Raw genomic sequence first — 16389 nt, forward strand, 5'->3', positions numbered from 1 at the left:
CCTGCGACCCCCACCACCTCTTCCTGGCATTGAATACAGAGCCTGATGTGATCTGAGCTCAGGGAGTGGGGGCCACTTGGCTGACTCTGAACAGTCGGTGCAGCCCTTCATTTTCTCTAAGAAGTGCTTCCTTCGTTAAGTGTATGGGTCCCTCCATGGGCAGGGCCGTGTGGGCACTATGCGGGCTTCACCTCCCCTGCCTACCAAGGGAGCAGTCTGGGGAGAACAATTTGCCCACATTGAGGGAGGCTGTACAGGCAAGAGGGTGGGGCCAGAGCCCACTCACCAGGGCTTTCCCTCGAGGATAAGAATATGGCGCTTTTTCTTTCTGAAAATGTGACATCAGAGATGCCATTCATTCGTGCACGATGGGGTGGTGGGCATGGACCTGTGCTGTTTACAGACTGGGTTCCCCGTCCCTCTCTGCAGAGTGAACCCTAAGGTGCATCTGCCGTGGTGGGATTGTAAGGCCGGGGCTTGTACCCAGTGCTTTAGCACATGCCAAATGCCAGCTCTAGGATGCATTATTCCAGAGCAAAGAGAACCAGCTATGTTTTCCTATAAGTGCTAGGAAGTGGTAGTTTCCCCTGAATGTACTTTGGTATTTAAACCCAGCATGAACTGGGTGGTGTGTTCACACCCACGGCTTGTTGGGCTTCCCTGATTCTTCTTCATTCTGAAGCAATTTCATGAATTAGCAACTGATAACTCCTTGGGAAAAGCCATAGGAAATGCATTATAGATTCGGGGTAAAAGAAAGCACAGTCTGCTAGAAAACCAAGTCGTCACCGCCCATTCATTCAGTGTACTTCAGTGTACCCATGTCTTTTCCAAGTCTTTGCCTGGACTGCCCCTGGAGAGCGCAGCACCCGTGCTTGGTCTGTGTGCAGGAGGTTTGAGGCCCGGACCTCAGAACCTCTAGTCTCCCAACGCTCCTCTCTCTCCTCAGATCATGGCAGTTGCTGGCCTAGATTCAAGTAAAGCCCAGAAGTACTCACCGAGTCACTCGACCCGGTCATGGGCCACCCCTCCAGCAACCCCTCCCTACCGGGACTGGACACCGTGCTATACCCCCCTGATCCAAGTGGAGCAGTCAGAGGCCCTGGACCAGATGAACGGCAGCCTGCCATCCCTGCACCGCAGTTCCTGGTACACAGACGAGCCCGACATCTCCTACCGGACTTTCACACCAGCCAGCCTGACCGTCCCCAGCAGCTTCCGGAACAAAAACAGCGACAAGCAGAGGAGCGCGGACAGCTTGGTGGAGGCAGTGAGTATGGCTCTTGGCCATGGTGGGCAGGAAGCACCAGGAGCAGCAGAGGTGCAACTGGAACAGCAGGAAGGGCAACAGCAGGAAGGGCAGTGGTGGGAGGGCGGCCAGGCTGTGAGCCAGGCTGGCTCAATCGGACACTTCTGAGCAGCAGGAATATACCTGAAGCATGAGTAAAAACTGGTCACCACCACTGGGTGCGATGGCTCATGCCTGTAATCTCAGCACTTTGGGAGGCCGAGGTGGGTGGATCACCTGAGGTCAGGAGTTCAAGACCAGCCTGGCAAACTTGGTGAAACCCCATCTCCACTAAAAATACAAAAATTACCCTGACATGGTGGTGTATGCCCGTAATCCCAGCTACTTGGGAGGCTGCAGCAGGAGAATCGCTTGAACCCGGGAAGTGGAGGCTGCAGTGAGCCGAGATCACACCACTGCACTCCAACCTGGGCGACAAAGGAAGACTCCATCTAAAAAAAAAAAAAAAAAAAAAACAAAAACCACACACCCAAAACCAAAAACTGGTCACCACCATTGATTCTCATAAATGAGCTGTGCTGGCATTATGGGTGCTGTTCCAGCATATGTTTCTAGTTTATACTAAATGTCTTTCCCCAGTGGGTTTCACTCTTGTTGGACCATGTGTAGTTTTTTAGCTCCGGGACATTTTCAAAGCCATTTACATTAGTTATTAAATTATTAGAGGTCTAGAAAACATGATTGAGCTGCATCCCCAAAGCACACGGTGCAGTTAGCACTGGAGTTTTCTGTTATCCCCCTGCCCTGCAAAGCCTTATAACACCCCCATGCCATCCATCCCTCTTTCCTGTACAGGTCCTGATATCTGAAGGCTTGGGACGCTATGCAAGGGACCCAAAATTTGTGTCAGCAACAAAACATGAAATCGCCGATGCGTGTGACCTCACCATTGACGAGATGGAGAGTGCAGCCAGCACCCTGCTTAATGGGAACGTGTGTCCCCGAGCCAATGGGGATGTGGGCCCCCTCTCACACAGGCAGGACTATGAGCTACAGGACTTTGGTCCTGGCTACAGCGACGAAGAGCCAGACCCTGGGAGGGATGAGGAGGACCTGGCGGATGAAATGATATGCATCACCACCTTGTAGCCCCCAGTGAGGGGCAGACTGGCTCTGGCCTCAGGTGGGGCGCAGGAGGGCCAGGGGAAAAGTGCCTCATAGTTAGGAAAGTTTAGGCACTAGTTGGGAGTAATATTTAATTAGACTTTTGTATAAGAGATGTCATGCCTCAAGAAAGCCATAAACCTGGTAGGAACAGGTCCCAAGTGGTTGAGCCTGGCAGAGCACCATGAGCTCGGCCCCAGCTGCAGGAAACAGCAGGCCCCGCCCTCTCACAGAGGATGGGTGAGGCGGACAGACCCGTCCTGCCCCATTGTCCAGATGGGCACTACTGTGGAGTCTGCATCTCCCATGTACCAGGGCACCAGGCCCACCCACCTGAAGGCACAGCGGCGGGGTGCAGGGGAAAGTTAAAGGTGATGACGATCATCACACCTGTGTCATTACCTCAGCCATCGGTCTAGCATATCAGTCACTGGGCCCAACATATCCATTTTTAAACCCTTTCCCCCAAATACACTGCATCCTGGTTCCTGTTTAGCTGTTCTGAAATACAGTGCATCAGAACCCAGCTACCAGCGATCATTGTGAGGGCAATGGGACCCTACAAATAAGGTTTTCTGTGATGTGACTCCAGTTTACACAAGAGAATCTCACTCCGATGGTCGGTTTCTGACTGTCACGCTAAAGGGCAACTGTAAACTGGAATAATAATGCACTCGCAACCAGGTCAACTTAGATACACTAGTTTGTTTAAAATTATAGATTTACTGTACATGACTTGTAATATACTATAATTTGTATTTGTAAAGAGATGGTCTATATTTTGTAATTACTGTACCGTATTTGAACTGCAGCAATATCCATGGGTCCTAATAATTGTAGTTCCCCACTGAAATCTAGAAATTACTAGTATTTTTACTCGGGCTATCCAGAAGTAGAAGAAATAGAGCCAATTCTCATTTATTCCATGAAAATCCTCTGGGGGTAAAATTTTAAGTTTGAAAGAACTTGACACTACAGAAATTTTTCTAAAATATTTTGAGTCACTATAAACCTATCTTTCCACAAGATATACCAGATGACTATTTGCAGTCTTTTCTTTGGGCAAGAGTTACATGATTTTGATACTGTACCTTTGGATCCACCATGGGTTGCAACTGTCTTTGGTTTTGTTTGACTTGAACCACCCTCTGGTAAGTGAATTACAGAGCAGGTCCAGCTGGCTGTTCTGCCCCTTGGTTATCTGTAGTCATGTATTTCTCTGCTGCCCACCCAGGGCATTTTTTGCATCACTGGTGCAGAAATGCGTAAGTGGACGAGGTACAGCTGCTCTTGTCCTCTGGGGACTGGTGGTGCTGCTTAAGAAATAAGGGGTGCTGGGGTGGGGGGGACAGAGGAAAAACATGGTGATCTATAGGATTGGAATGTCGGGGTCTGTACAAATTGTATTGTTGCCTTTTACAAAACTGCTGTACTGTGTGTTCTCTTTGAGGGCTTTTATATGCAACTGAATGAGGGCTGAAGTTTTCATTAGAATGCACTCACACTCTTACTGTACGTCCTGATGAAAACCCACTTTTGGATAATTCGAACCGTCAAGGCTTCCTTTTCTGTCAACAGAATTATGCCGACTGTCAAGTTACCTTGGCAGGGATTCCCTGCAATCAAAAAGATAGGTAGCCATTTTGGTCCAAGATTTTTAATAGTATATACACAACCTGTTAATGGATTGTTTTTTTTTTTTTTTTTTTTTTTTTTTTTGTAAATAACACCACTTTGTTATGAAGACCTTACAAACCTCTTCTTAAGACATTCTTACTCTGATCCAGGCAAAAACACTTCAAGGTTTGTAAATGACTCTTTCCTGACATAAATCCTTTTTTATTAAAATACAAAATGTTCTTCAGAATAAAACTGTGTAATAATTTTGTTATATTTGGGAGCTCTCCTTGCACAGAGCTGGCATTTGCCAGTGAGAGCCTCCGACGGGGCAGGTACTGTGCCAGGGCAGCTCTGAAATTATGGATATTCTCTCTTATCCTCCTGGTTCCTTCAGTGCCAATAGTAACCTAATACCAGCTGCAGGGAGCACCATTTCTCCTAAAGGGCTACACCACTGTCAACATTATCTTGGACTCTGTGTCTCTCTCCGTTGGGTCTTGGTCTTACTGTGTGGCTTCACATCAGGCCCAAATCGCCAGACCAGAACCTTAAGTGTCTGGTAGAGGCGATGATCTTTTCCAAAGTCAGTACTTACAAACTGGCATTTTTACAGGCTGCACCACTTCCTAATACCTGTCTGCTTTAAGCCTGGTTCAACCTCTCATCGAATATTAAATTTTTCTTTGTAAGAAAAATTTGAAGTTGTAGAGCATTGTTTTTTATTTTCCTTTGTCTTAGGAAAGTTTTAAGATGAAATGTTTTTCCTTTTTGGTTCCCTCCCCACCTGAAAAATACACATTTTGTGTCCACAGGAATAATACATTTAGTTTCTTTAATCTTAGGTTTTTCATAATCTCTCAAAATGTAAATGGCAGCTGTGATTTCATTGTCAACTGGCAGCAAGAACCTCACTAAGAACCATCTCTGCTCAGCCTATGGACTCCGATATCCACCCAGACAGCTGGATCTCACTTCACCAGGTGGCACTTTCCAGCTCTGTCCTAAGAAGTTTCAGAATTAGGCAAAGGCCAGGCATGGTGGGCTGTGAGGGTCACGTTACCTCTCGGTGCAGGCTCACCTGTGTGAGATGGGACCCGAGCACCACTTGCTTTACTGCTGACCCTGCTATGAAAAAACTGGAGCAGTTTCACCTTGTGTACGTATCAGCATCGTGTCTTTGCCAATTGCATTTCCTATGAAAGTTTTTACTGTTATGATGGGTAGCTGGCTGGTTTATAAAAACAGTTAGCTGACATCACGCACAGAGCCCCGACTCCCTGACTAGCCCACCCCAACTCAAAAACCGACTCCAGGGATGTTTTGTTGAAAAGGTTATTTCTCTAAAACAGCATTTCTTCTCCTCTCCTGGGGACTAGGAGGGCAGGAGAGAATGAGCAGGAAGCCTGGGCTCTGGTTCCAACATCAGGAGTGACAGGGTGGTCTCAGGGATGTCCTGTGAGGACAGCCTGGGCCACTATAACAGGGCCAGTAGAGATGATGGTATTTTATCTTGAAAAAAAATCTGTATTAGATCTGATGTTAAGTTGGCTTATCAGCAGAAGCATGAAACCACTTCTGAGTGGTGGGACCCAGTTGGCTGGAGAAGAATCTGGTTTTTGTTGTTTTTTTGAGACAGTCTCACTCGGTCACCCAGGGTGGAGTGCAGTGGTACAATCTCGGCTCACTGCAGCCTCCACCACTCAGGTTCAAGAGATTCTCCCTGTGTCAGCCTCCCAGGTAGCTGGGACTACAGGCGTGCATCACCATGCCCAACTAATTTTTGTATTTTTAGTAGAGACTGGGTTTCACCATGTTGGCGAGGCTGGTCTCGAACTCCTGGCCTCAAGTAATCCACCCGCCTCAGCCTCCCAAAGTGCTGGGATTACAGGCGTGAGCCACCATGCCCAGCCAAGAAGAATCTGTTTGAATTCATGGAGATGATGTCTGCAACCTTCGCTACGAGCAGAAAAGACGATGTTTGGGTGCTTACAACTCCTGCTTCAGGAACTCACCATCTCCAGTTGGGCTGGCAGATGCTCTTGGCTCCCACGCAGCCCACCCCGTCCCCTATTTCATCAGGAACTGCCTTCTACTAGTGCAGCGGCTTCAACACAGGCTTCTGCAATAGGCCAGGGCTCTTAAGAGCACTGGGCACATGCACAGCATTCTGTTGTGCGCTTGTGAACCGTTTTTGCAAAGCACATTTCTCTGTTTTTAGGTACTGCAAGCTTTTTGCCAAGGGGGCCGATTCCCTATGAGACTGAAGATGGGGGGGTATCCTCTGTGCACCCCACTGTGTAGCAAGTGCCTTTCTCCCCCATGCTGGCTTCCTCAGCTGACAGCCTCTCCTCCTGGGGTGAAAGGCTCCCTTCATGGCAGGGGAACTCTCAGGTCCTGGACATACGACACTTACCATCTTTTCTTTTGAATCTCATTCCTGTTATGGCCAAATGGTGCGATTGTGTAGAACATGACTAAGTATCTGAGAGTGAGAGAAGGGCCTGGGTGCAATCAAGTAGCACCCCCAATGGACTCCTCTTACCACATGATGTTTTGCTTATTTTAAAATACAGCCACCAGACTGAACCCACCGTGGTCTCAGAGGCTGACACACCCATGGGACACAGAGATGGTAGAACTAAGTGACTGTCACCCTGCCATATCCATGCCTGTTCCAGAGAAGAAGAGTCAGCAGAGTCATGGTTGGCCCAGGACCATCCCCTGCCCCTGAATCCACACACGCTCCAGCAGGAGAGCTGCATGAGGCCCTCCCAGCCGTGGGGCTGGCACCTGAACTCCTGTGCCTGCACTCCTGCAGGCAGCCCCGAGACCCAGGTGACTGATGGCCATGGACTGCTGCTGTGGGGCAGGTGGGGACCCTCCGTAGGAGAAATAAGTCTCTTGGCCAGTTTAGAATTTTCTTTCTTGACCCTCTCTTGGAACAAAAATTAAAAAAAAAAAATACACGTAAGATTAAACAAGAGCTGCTTAAGATTCTTAAAAGGAGAGGTATGATGGGTGTCTTCCTTCTGCCTTTCTAGGTTTCCTCACAACTAAGTTGTGGCCGTCGGACCCCCTACAGTCTGCATGTCACCTCAATCCTCTCAGATCCCAGCAAAGCCTGGAATCCCCCCGTTTTCTCCCGTCCTTATTCTGAGCCTAGTGCAGATGCAGGTTTCCACGTAACAACGCTTTTCTTCCCAGCCCTTGATGGTGGATGTGGATGTCTGGAAAAATCCAAGTGCATTTTATTTTCATTACCTTGTCAGAACAGTCTGGAGAAGGCATCTCAGTTCAAATGTAAGTGACTGGATCATTTTATTGAATGGTAAGAAATTTAAAGAGCAAAGAGCCGTTGTAAATGCTACTTGTATTTTTTTTCCTCCAAAACTCCAATCTGGAATTGATTTTTCTTTCACACAGGGGCATTTCTACAGGAACAGGGTGCATGGCTGTGCTTAACTGCGTTTTCCATCCTAGTCTGTTCCTGTGGACGTCTAGAGAATAAGAATTAACCATCCTTGTCCTCTGCTGGGATGGTTCAGGCTGCCAAGTCATTTCCCAAGCCCATTATGAGACAGTCCTTTCTCGGGCTAGCTGCTTCAGTAGGAAACAGTGATCTGGTATGTGGGGTTTGCTCCGGGTTTCTGCATTTCTGGGTAAAAGGAAAACCTCTTAAATCGCTAAGTCATAAAACCTTTGGTAGTGAAGTCAAGTGGTATTCCCTCCAGACTCCTCTCCTACTGAATGAGGTCCAAAAAAACTCAGGGTTTTTTTTTTTTTTTTTTTTTTTTTGGAGACAGGGTCTCACCCTGTAACCCAGGCTGGAGTGCAGTGGTGCAATCAGGGTTCACAGGAGCCTCGACTTCCTGGACTCAAGCCATCCTCCCGCCTCAGCCTCCTGAGTAGCTGGGACTACAGGTATACACCACCATGCCGAGCTAACTGTTTTCCAGAGACAAGGTCTCACTATGTTGCCCAGGCTGGTCTTGAACTCCTGAGCTCAAGTGATCTTCCCAAAGTGCTGGGATTACAGGTGTGAGCCACTGCACCTGGCCCCAGTTTAATAATAACCAGAGCCACAACCCTCTCACAGTGACCCAGCCAAGCCCCAGTTACCTGCCTTACGCTGAGAGTGAAATTAGGAAGCGAGAAAGGAAAAGCCAGTTTTTCTACCAGCAGGCAACTTTCCCCTCTGAACAGGGACACTGGAGACTTATGTGCCAGCTGAGGCTGAACTAACTACTGTGTGACTCACTGCCTCAGCTAAAGCTTGCAACTTGAGAAGGAGGATGCCCCTTCTGTGGCGAACCCTCCGCGGGTCTGGCAGGCACCCAGCCTCTGAGCATGGCCTGGGAAGGAACCACTGCCCTGGGTTAGAGAATGCCATGTGAACACAAGACAAAGGATGCGGCAGGAGTTAACCATCCTCCCCTTCTGTCCCTCCAGAAGGCAGGGAGAAGCATCTCAGCCTGAATGCTGGCCTTCCCCAAATGGCCTACAGGGAAAGGCTGGGGAAAAGGAGCTTGATTCACTGCCCAGTACTTGTCTCATTTCCCAAGAATTTATCCAATTCTCAGCCACAGAGTAGGGTACCACCTGGGTCCCAGTGTGTTAGATAGTTTCAGGAAGGCACCTGGGAGCAAGGGCTGCGCTGGCCCTCTTGGCTTATCAGGGGGCTTCCCTGGTCATCCTCCAGCAGCAACTGTCTTAGCGCTGGGTGGCCAGCGTCCTGGGTTTGTAGACAGGGACATCTTTGTCCCAGAGTACAGGCCGCCCCTTGATAATGTCAGCTGCCTTCTCTGCGATCATGATTGTGGGGGCGTTCAGGTTGCCGCTGACCACGCTAGGCATGATGGAGGCATCGACAACCCTGAGGTTTTCCACCCCGAGGACCCTTGTCTGCGGATCCACCACGGCAGTGGGATCGGAGGGCTGGCCCATCTTACAGGTGCACGAGGGGTGGTAGGCGCTGTCGGCTTTTGCCCGCACAAAGGCGTCTATCTCTTTATCTGACTGAACGTGGCTTCCTGGCTGGAGCTCTTTCCCTCGGAATGGAGCCAGGGCTTCCTGTGCAAAAATTTCTCTGGTGAGCTTCACACACAGACGGAAATCCTCAATATCAGTTTCTGTCGAGGAAAAGAAACAGGTGAGGACCCCTCCTTTTGCCCGTGCTGGCCTCACTGGAAGATTCGCAGCATGGAGAGGCTCTGTAAGCTGTCTGAGGGGATAGTGTTTGGGGACAAAGTTCAGGGCCATGGGGAACTGAGCCAGCAGGCTGCTTGTCCCCTGTCCATAGCTGGTTAGACTGTGCCGTGTAGCTCAAAGGTAGCATCCTACATGGACACAGCCTGCCCAGAGGCTCAGGTTTCAATCAGGGGTCTGACTTATCGCTAGGGCAGGGATAAGTACACACACCCTTTCCCTGCCACAGTGTGGCTGTGGGCACACTGCAGCCATCGCTGGGCAAAACCCACCCAGTGGGTAGTGCTTGTTTTTGCTGCACGCAAGGAGGCAGGCCCAGGAATGAAATTTGCTTTTAGAGGCTGCTCAGAGTGACAGCAGGAAAAATGCTCTACCTACAGACCTGGCACCTGTACGGCGCGGCGCAGTCTCCCTGCACATCGCAGCAGATTGTTCTGAAAGCTGCAAATCTCCCCTACTGTCTAAACCCCAGGACTTCATTTCTTTCATGTGTCCCGGGACACTACGGGGCTGCCTATGCAAGTTTACAGCCTAAAGTGATGGGGCAGGGGATGACAGAGGGTCACTTGTGTCTTGGAAAGTGTAGTCCAAGGGTATGATTCAGGGATAAACAGGAACCCCACAAAGGCAAGCGTTTGTTCAAGCCCAGGAAGACACAGGTGGGTGAATTACCTGTTGATAAGTAGTTGGGCTGGATCACAGGGTGGTCCTGGGGATTGGCACTTCTCAGTTTGAGCCAGCCCACACTTGTGCCCCGCATGGGCCCCACATGTACCTAGAAGAACACAGAGGAAGGAGTGATGGTCCCTCCATAGACATCCACAGTGAACTCCATCAACCCTGGTTTACCTGCAGGGTGGGCCTCTGCTTCCAGAATCAGTGGGGAGCAGATGCATGTTAGCATTTGTCCGCATGGTTTACCCACCTCCATGAGTGATTACAAACCACCTCAGTGAATCACTCTTTCATCCTGGCCTCATATTCCATGGCTCAAAGCTTTCAGAGGTGGTGACCCCAGGGCCAAGATAGCACCCCCCAGTCTGTCCCACTTCTGGTGCTAGGTCCCTAGTCTGCATGGAACAGTCATACCCTTGGACACACCACACAGACTGACACGCTGGGCAGCTGGAAGGCAGGGGACAGGCCACTGTGTCCCCCCCTCTGCAGCCATATGGCACCAGGGAGAAGGCTGCCTTGGAAGATGGGAGCATCTTCCTTCCTGGTGGTGGGAAGGAAACATCCTGAGAAGCTGAGGCTCCTCCAGCTGCTCACCTGGTAAGCCTCCTGCTGAGTGGGGACCCGCCCGTGGTCAATCACTTGGGATGGCAGGAAATGGAACTGGATGTCCGGGTGGGGGACCCCAGGCTGGCTGCGGATGAACCCACCTGTTTCCAGATGGGCAGTGGCTCCCTTCCCTGAGAAGCAGAAGAGGATGAGGCAGAAGAGCCAGTCAGGGCGTGGTAGGTGGGCCGGCTGCTCCTGGTTTCCCTCCTTTCTCCTGGCTGCTACTCTTCCTTTTCCTGGACTCCATTCTAGTGCCTGGACCCAAGTCCTGTCCACATCTGTTCACCTCCCACAGGGGGCTCACCCAGCACCACACCATGAAATGTCAGCTATTTGCCAAAAGGATGGCATCCGCTCCGCTCTCTACCTGGGCCAATTCTGCCATTGCCCACGCCACCTGCCTTACCGGCTCTTCCCACCACCTAGCACAGCACACAGCACATATTAGGTGTGTGAGAAATACAGGCTGAGTGGATGAGCAGGATTTCAAACTACCAGGCGCAGCTAGAAATCAAATGGAAAAGGCTGCAAAATGAATGCTGATTCTGCAGTCTAGCCCCAAAGTCTCCTCTCTCCACCTTTTCTCCTGGCTCCTTGGACCTCGCCTGCTGTCCAGCACAAGGCCATCCCTGCCCATCTGTAAGGAAGAGCAGCCCCTAAGCCCTGAGGAGTCTCACCTCCAGCAGGCCCTGGGCAAAGTTCCTTGGCATGTGCTATTGCTTCTGGTCCTCGTTTCCACCTGCCAGGTTGAAACTGTGCCTCCCCATTTTGAAGATGAAAAACTGAGGATCAGGGCTAAGGTAAATGGCATAGTTCAGCATCAAACCCAGCACCCAGTGGCCAGAACCCTTGTTCAGCTCCTCAGGAAGGAGGTCTCAATGCTCACAGTCTCCTCCCAGGTTACTGATGAGCGTGCTCACCTGTGAATTTCCAGAGCCACTCCAGACCAATGCAGACCTTCTGCAGGGGTTTCTGTGCTGAATGAAGGGTGATAGGGCGGGTGCATGCCTGCTGAATGTAGATCTCCAGGTGGTCTTGCAGGTTCTGGCCAACCCCTGATACGGGAAGGAGTGGTTAAGAAAATGGCTACCAAGGGGGCTCAGCTGCTTCTGAATATCCACCGGGTTTTGAAAAATTCTTTCCTATTCACTTATCTTCTGGACCAGCTCCTGCTCAGTCTCCTGGTCTCAGCTTAAAGACTGCCTCCAAGAGACACCACTCTTACACTCCTGGCCAAGTCTGGCCTGCCTCAGATGCTGCCAAGGCCACATGTCCTTGTCACTCACTCCCAGGACAGCCTCTGGGTGCCCCTTGTCAGCCCTGCTCAGCAGCCCCCTATGTGAGGGCAGGGCCTACGCCTTCAGCAGGCACTGCCTGGTGAGCGGTCGCTGGATGGTGATGGCCAGAGGGGCAGACAGCAGCCTCACCCTCACCACAGCATGGAAGCAGCCCTGTCGTGCTACGCAGCCCTTGCATGAATTCATCCAAGCCTATTGGGACACTGGGCAGGTCACCGTCATGAAGCAGCACTTCCCCGGGCCCCTCATGATGAAGCCTAAATGCACAAAGGCCCAGCTCTCCTGGAGTGGGGTTATCAAGGAGGGCAAGAGAGACAGCCCGGCCCTCAAGAGCATCAGAGACAGTTTATAAAATAAAGTTTACGTCTTAACGTGAAGAGCAGGCTCTGGAGCACGGAGCTGACCTCATTCATGCTCAGGGCAGCCAGCGAGTCCTGTGGATGGAAGGATGAGACCTGGACCCCTCTTGCCATAGAGTTGCCCTGGTGACACGCCCATGCCCGACCCAACGGGGCTTCATGGGCAGATACTCGCTGCTGCAGGGTGCCCTTCTCCAAGTGCAATAGGACAGCCACGGGAGGGAGAAGGAAAATAATGCAAGAATCGGGCCCCAGGGCTGACAGTGTCCAGTGAGGCCTGGGAAACCTTCAGGCTCACGGGGATGATGTGACAATTCCAAGGATCACTGACTGCCACCACCTCCCCACTCCATGCTAATAAGATACACTAAGCCATTTGTTGAGCAGAAACAGCCTCTGGGAAGCAGTAAAGAAGGGGGCTCACCAGGTAGGTGGCACACCACAGGGATGCCCAGTTTCTTGAGTTCATCAGCATTCCCGATGCCAGAGAGCATGAGCAGCTGCGGAGAGTTGATGGCACCTCCACTCAGAATCACCTCCTTGCTGGCGTAAGCCTGGAAGAGGTCCAGCCAGGTCACTCCCTGAAAAGCCAGCTGTTCCCCTGACTCACAGACCAGCGCCCCTGCTCTAGCCAGCACCATGAGAACATGGCCTTGGGATGTGGAATCCATGTGGCACACCCAACAGGCCCCAGAGCCAAGGAGAGGAAGCTCACTGAGTCACTGTTTGAAAGCAACCAGCAGGTAACTACAGCTAGACAGTAGTGATGGCCTTAGAAACAGGAGGGGAGGGCTTACATGAGATAAATGAAAGCAGGCATTCAAGTGAGTGGTTAAAGAGAGCAAGCAGTGAACCAGATCTACACGTGAAGCTGCAAAACGATCCGACCCCCTGCCCACACCACAGAAATACAGAGTACGATCACATTTATGGGTTCTAAAACCTCTAGTGCAAACCTATAGCTTTCCGTGAGGTCAGTGCCCTGAAATGGTGTGGAAAGTACTGGGGGACAGCCCTGAATTAGGCATGGCACAAGGGCACTGACACCACAGGCCCTTTCTAGGTGGCAGGACTGGGGGCTTCCTCACCTCCACCAGCCCACTGCCATCAGCTACTCGCCCCACCCCCACGCCAATCACAGGGATGAGCACGTGGGGCTGGAGGTGTGAGGGCGTGACTCCTGCCCACTCTGAGCTGGACCACCAGGGTCACTGCCCACCCCCTTCTGCCAGGACCCCAGCTGCAGTCCACTCACCCTGTGGCTCTGGCCATTCTTGACATATTCCACACCCACTGCACGGGTGCCCTGAAATAGCACCCTGCTCACAAGTGTCTGGGCCTCGGCCTTGAGGTTGGTGCGGCTCAGTGCTGGGTGCAGGTAGGCACAAGCTGCACTCCACCGTTTGCCTGCAGGATGGAGTGAGGTGGTCAGGCACGGCTCTGCCCTCCCCTGGCACCTGGGCAGGAGGAAGGAGCTGGAGAAAGTGGATACGCCCAGCTCTGACTGCAAGTCCCACCTTCAAAGTAAAGCTGAGACGTAAAGACCCTGCCCTACTGAGTCCACATCAGCCTGGGGTCCCCTGGACCCAGGTGGAAAAGTACCCTTCACCCTCAAACGGGGACACACAGACCAGGAGCTCCGGGTCAGCCCTGGCTTGCCTCTGTCCTATTGTGAGCAAGGCCTTTCACCATGCTGTGCCTCGGTTTCCCCATATGCAAGTCCCTAGAGGACTTTAGGCTCTCTGTCCAGAGAGCTGATCCTCTCTTATCCACACCCCACACCAACACGGGCCAGAGGCGCAGAGAACGCCTAGGGTCACCATCCTGGGTCACTCTCAAGACTCTGGGTTGTACTCTTGGGGGGTATACTAAGCCAGATCTCTTCCCGCTCGTGCCAGCCTCAGTCTGCCCATGCCTCCTGACCATGCTGGAGCCAGGAGCCCAGAGCCCGGAGCCATGGGCTGAGATGGGTTGGGCTGGGGTAGGGGGTAGTGCTTTTAAAGAAAAGGCAGGCAGATGGGAAGGGAGGCCGCTACCTTCATGGATGGTCATGTCCATCCAGCCGAAGCCCTCCTGCTGGAAGCCATTCATGTCCTCGGTGAGCGGGTAGCCGGCCTGCTGTGCGGCCTCCAGGAATGCGCAGTGCAGCGGGTGGTTGGTCTTGCCCCGGGACACCCGCAGTGGGCCATCGGCGCCCCGGTACCGGCTGGCACCCAGCTCGTGGCCCTGCGCCTTGCGGAAGTAGGGCAGGCAGTGCGCGTAGTCCCAGCCACCGGCGCCCTGGCGCTGCCAGCGCTCGTAGTCCTCGGCGTGCCCACGAACGTAGACCATGGCGTTGAGGGATGAGGAGCCGCCCCAGACGCGGCCTCGTGGCCAGTACAGCACGCGGCCGTCCAGGCCCCGCTGCGCCTCTGTGTGGTAGCACCAGTTGTACCTGTTGTCGCACAGGTTGGCCACCAGGGCCGCGGGCATGTGGATCCTCCACAAGAGCCGCTTGCTCCCGGCGCGGACGTCCTTGGGCCCGGCCTCCAGCAGCAGCACGCGCTCGGCAGGGTCCTCTGTGAGCCTCCCGGCCAGCACGCAGCCCGCCGAGCCCGCGCCCACCACCACGTAGCTGTACTCGTCCCGGCTCTCGGAGCCCGTGCTGGCCAGGGCCCGGGCACCCAGGGGTTGCTGCTGCCCCAGGGCTCCCCGTGCCAGGGCTCCAGGCCAGCCCAGGCCTCGCAGGAGACACCACATGCTTCTATCTAGCCCAAGTCCTCGGATCCACGGAGGGGAATGAGATGACTCACTTCTCCCTGAAACAGGAAAAGGGGCTTTAAAAATCTTAACTCCGCACGCACGTAAGGCAAAGTTCCAGGGTATGCTCACCAACGGCCTGCCCGGGCAGGGTGCAGCAGGCCCAGCCCGAGGTGGCTGCTCAAAGGAACTAGGAGGAGGAAGTGAGGGGAACACAGAAATTTCAGAACTGTTTTGTATGTACCAGGATGGACAGGCACAGGGCAGGGGGTGGGGCAGCAGAAAGGCCCCCCCACCCCCAACTGAGGGGTAAAATGCTTCCCTGTGCCCTGTGTATGAACCTGGAGACTGGGCTGGAGTTCGCCTGCTGGAAGGCAGGGGAGCGAAGGGCTTTCCAAGGGAGAAAGAAAACAGAGTACTTGTACTCATCCCTTCAAGACAGCGGGCTCAGCCCCTACCATGTGCTAGGCACTGTTCCCTGCCCCACCCAGTTCTTGTAGCAATACACAGAAAGACATCTGCTTTCAAAACAGATGGTTTAGGGTCTGGGAGAAGGACAAGACTTAAATAACTGAAGGAAGATCAGCATGAGAGGCACAAGACTGTAGAGCTCAAAGCCTTTGACCCAAGGGGCCATGGAGTGCACTAGAGGGGTTTTAAGCAGGGTCAGGATTAGAGCTACACTCTTCAAAGATCACTCTGTAGAATGCTAGTGTTTAACAAAAACGGCAATGGCTTTGAAAGGGCCCTTTCCTAACAATGTTCAAATCAATCCCAGCATAGTGCACAGAGGTAGGAAAAAAAAAAAAAAAAAAACAGGATATGTCATGAAAACCTCCACTGAAAAGAACACCTGACAACACCCCACCCATGAGGCTCAGACCAACAAGGCCTGCCCAAGACTGAGTCTGAAACAAAAAGAAACCCTGATAAATCTCTCCACCCCTTCCACAAGCCCTGCATCAAGTAACAGCAGCCTACCACTGGAGTGCAGAGGCTTGTTCTCCTCCTCCTCCCCACTGTTACAGGCATAGGAGACAGAGGTGGCGGGGCTTCCTGAATGGTATGTCTGAGGCTGCTGGAACACTGAGAAGAACTCTTCAGCGCTCCAGGCCCCACACCACTCCCCACCAGACTGACAACACTCCACACTAACAACCCAACAGAACGAAAGACAGGTCCTTTGCTAGGCATACTGTTTACCTCAGTCTCCACTATCCCGTTACACACAAGGTCTAGCATTCAATAAAAAATTAGGATACATCCCAAAAAGCAAGGCAAATAAATGACTCCTTATCAAGAGATAAAGTAGTCAACAGAAACAGACCAAGGAGTAATGTACCCAGATGTTAGAACCCATCAAACAAGGGCTTTAATCAAGGTGAACATTATAAAAGATATAATTGAAAAGGTGGACAACATATTGAACAGATAGGAAATTTCAGACAAGCATTGAAAACTATAGAAAGAA

At 52.0% G+C, this 16389-nt stretch overlaps 2 protein-coding genes across 4 annotated transcripts in view; one reads left to right on the forward strand and one right to left on the reverse strand.

Moving 5' to 3' along the window:
* Positions 1–4285, forward strand: part of CACNA1D (calcium voltage-gated channel subunit alpha1 D) — a 330433-nt gene extending 326148 nt beyond the window's left edge. The window contains exons 48-49 of one of the 2 annotated variants that reach the window (XM_010376188.2): positions 950–1270; positions 2105–4285. In XM_010376188.2, the coding sequence (XP_010374490.1) occupies positions 950–1270; positions 2105–2398 (615 nt within the window). In that variant the 3' untranslated portion in view covers positions 2399–4285. The remainder of the gene's footprint in view (positions 1–949; positions 1271–2104) is intronic. The other variant, XM_010376189.2, reaches the window with a different exon arrangement.
* The window catches only part of CHDH (choline dehydrogenase), a 34601-nt gene continuing 22266 nt past the window's right edge, over positions 4055–16389 (reverse strand). The window contains exons 3-9 of one of the 2 annotated variants that reach the window (XM_010376186.2): positions 14216–14977; positions 13435–13586; positions 12604–12733; positions 11443–11577; positions 10511–10653; positions 9911–10013; positions 4055–9162 (exon numbers count right to left, since the gene is read on the reverse strand). In XM_010376186.2, coding sequence (XP_010374488.1) covers positions 8744–9162; positions 9911–10013; positions 10511–10653; positions 11443–11577; positions 12604–12733; positions 13435–13586; positions 14216–14918 — 1785 coding nt within the window. In that variant the 5' untranslated portion in view covers positions 14919–14977 and the 3' untranslated portion in view covers positions 4055–8743. The remainder of the gene's footprint in view (positions 9163–9910; positions 10014–10510; positions 10654–11442; positions 11578–12603; positions 12734–13434; positions 13587–14215; positions 14978–16389) is intronic. The other variant, XM_010376187.2, reaches the window with a different exon arrangement.

The sequence above is a fragment of the Rhinopithecus roxellana genome, chromosome 1 (assembly GCF_007565055.1).
Source record: "Rhinopithecus roxellana isolate Shanxi Qingling chromosome 1, ASM756505v1, whole genome shotgun sequence".
NCBI classification, from domain to species: domain Eukaryota; kingdom Metazoa; phylum Chordata; class Mammalia; order Primates; family Cercopithecidae; genus Rhinopithecus; species Rhinopithecus roxellana.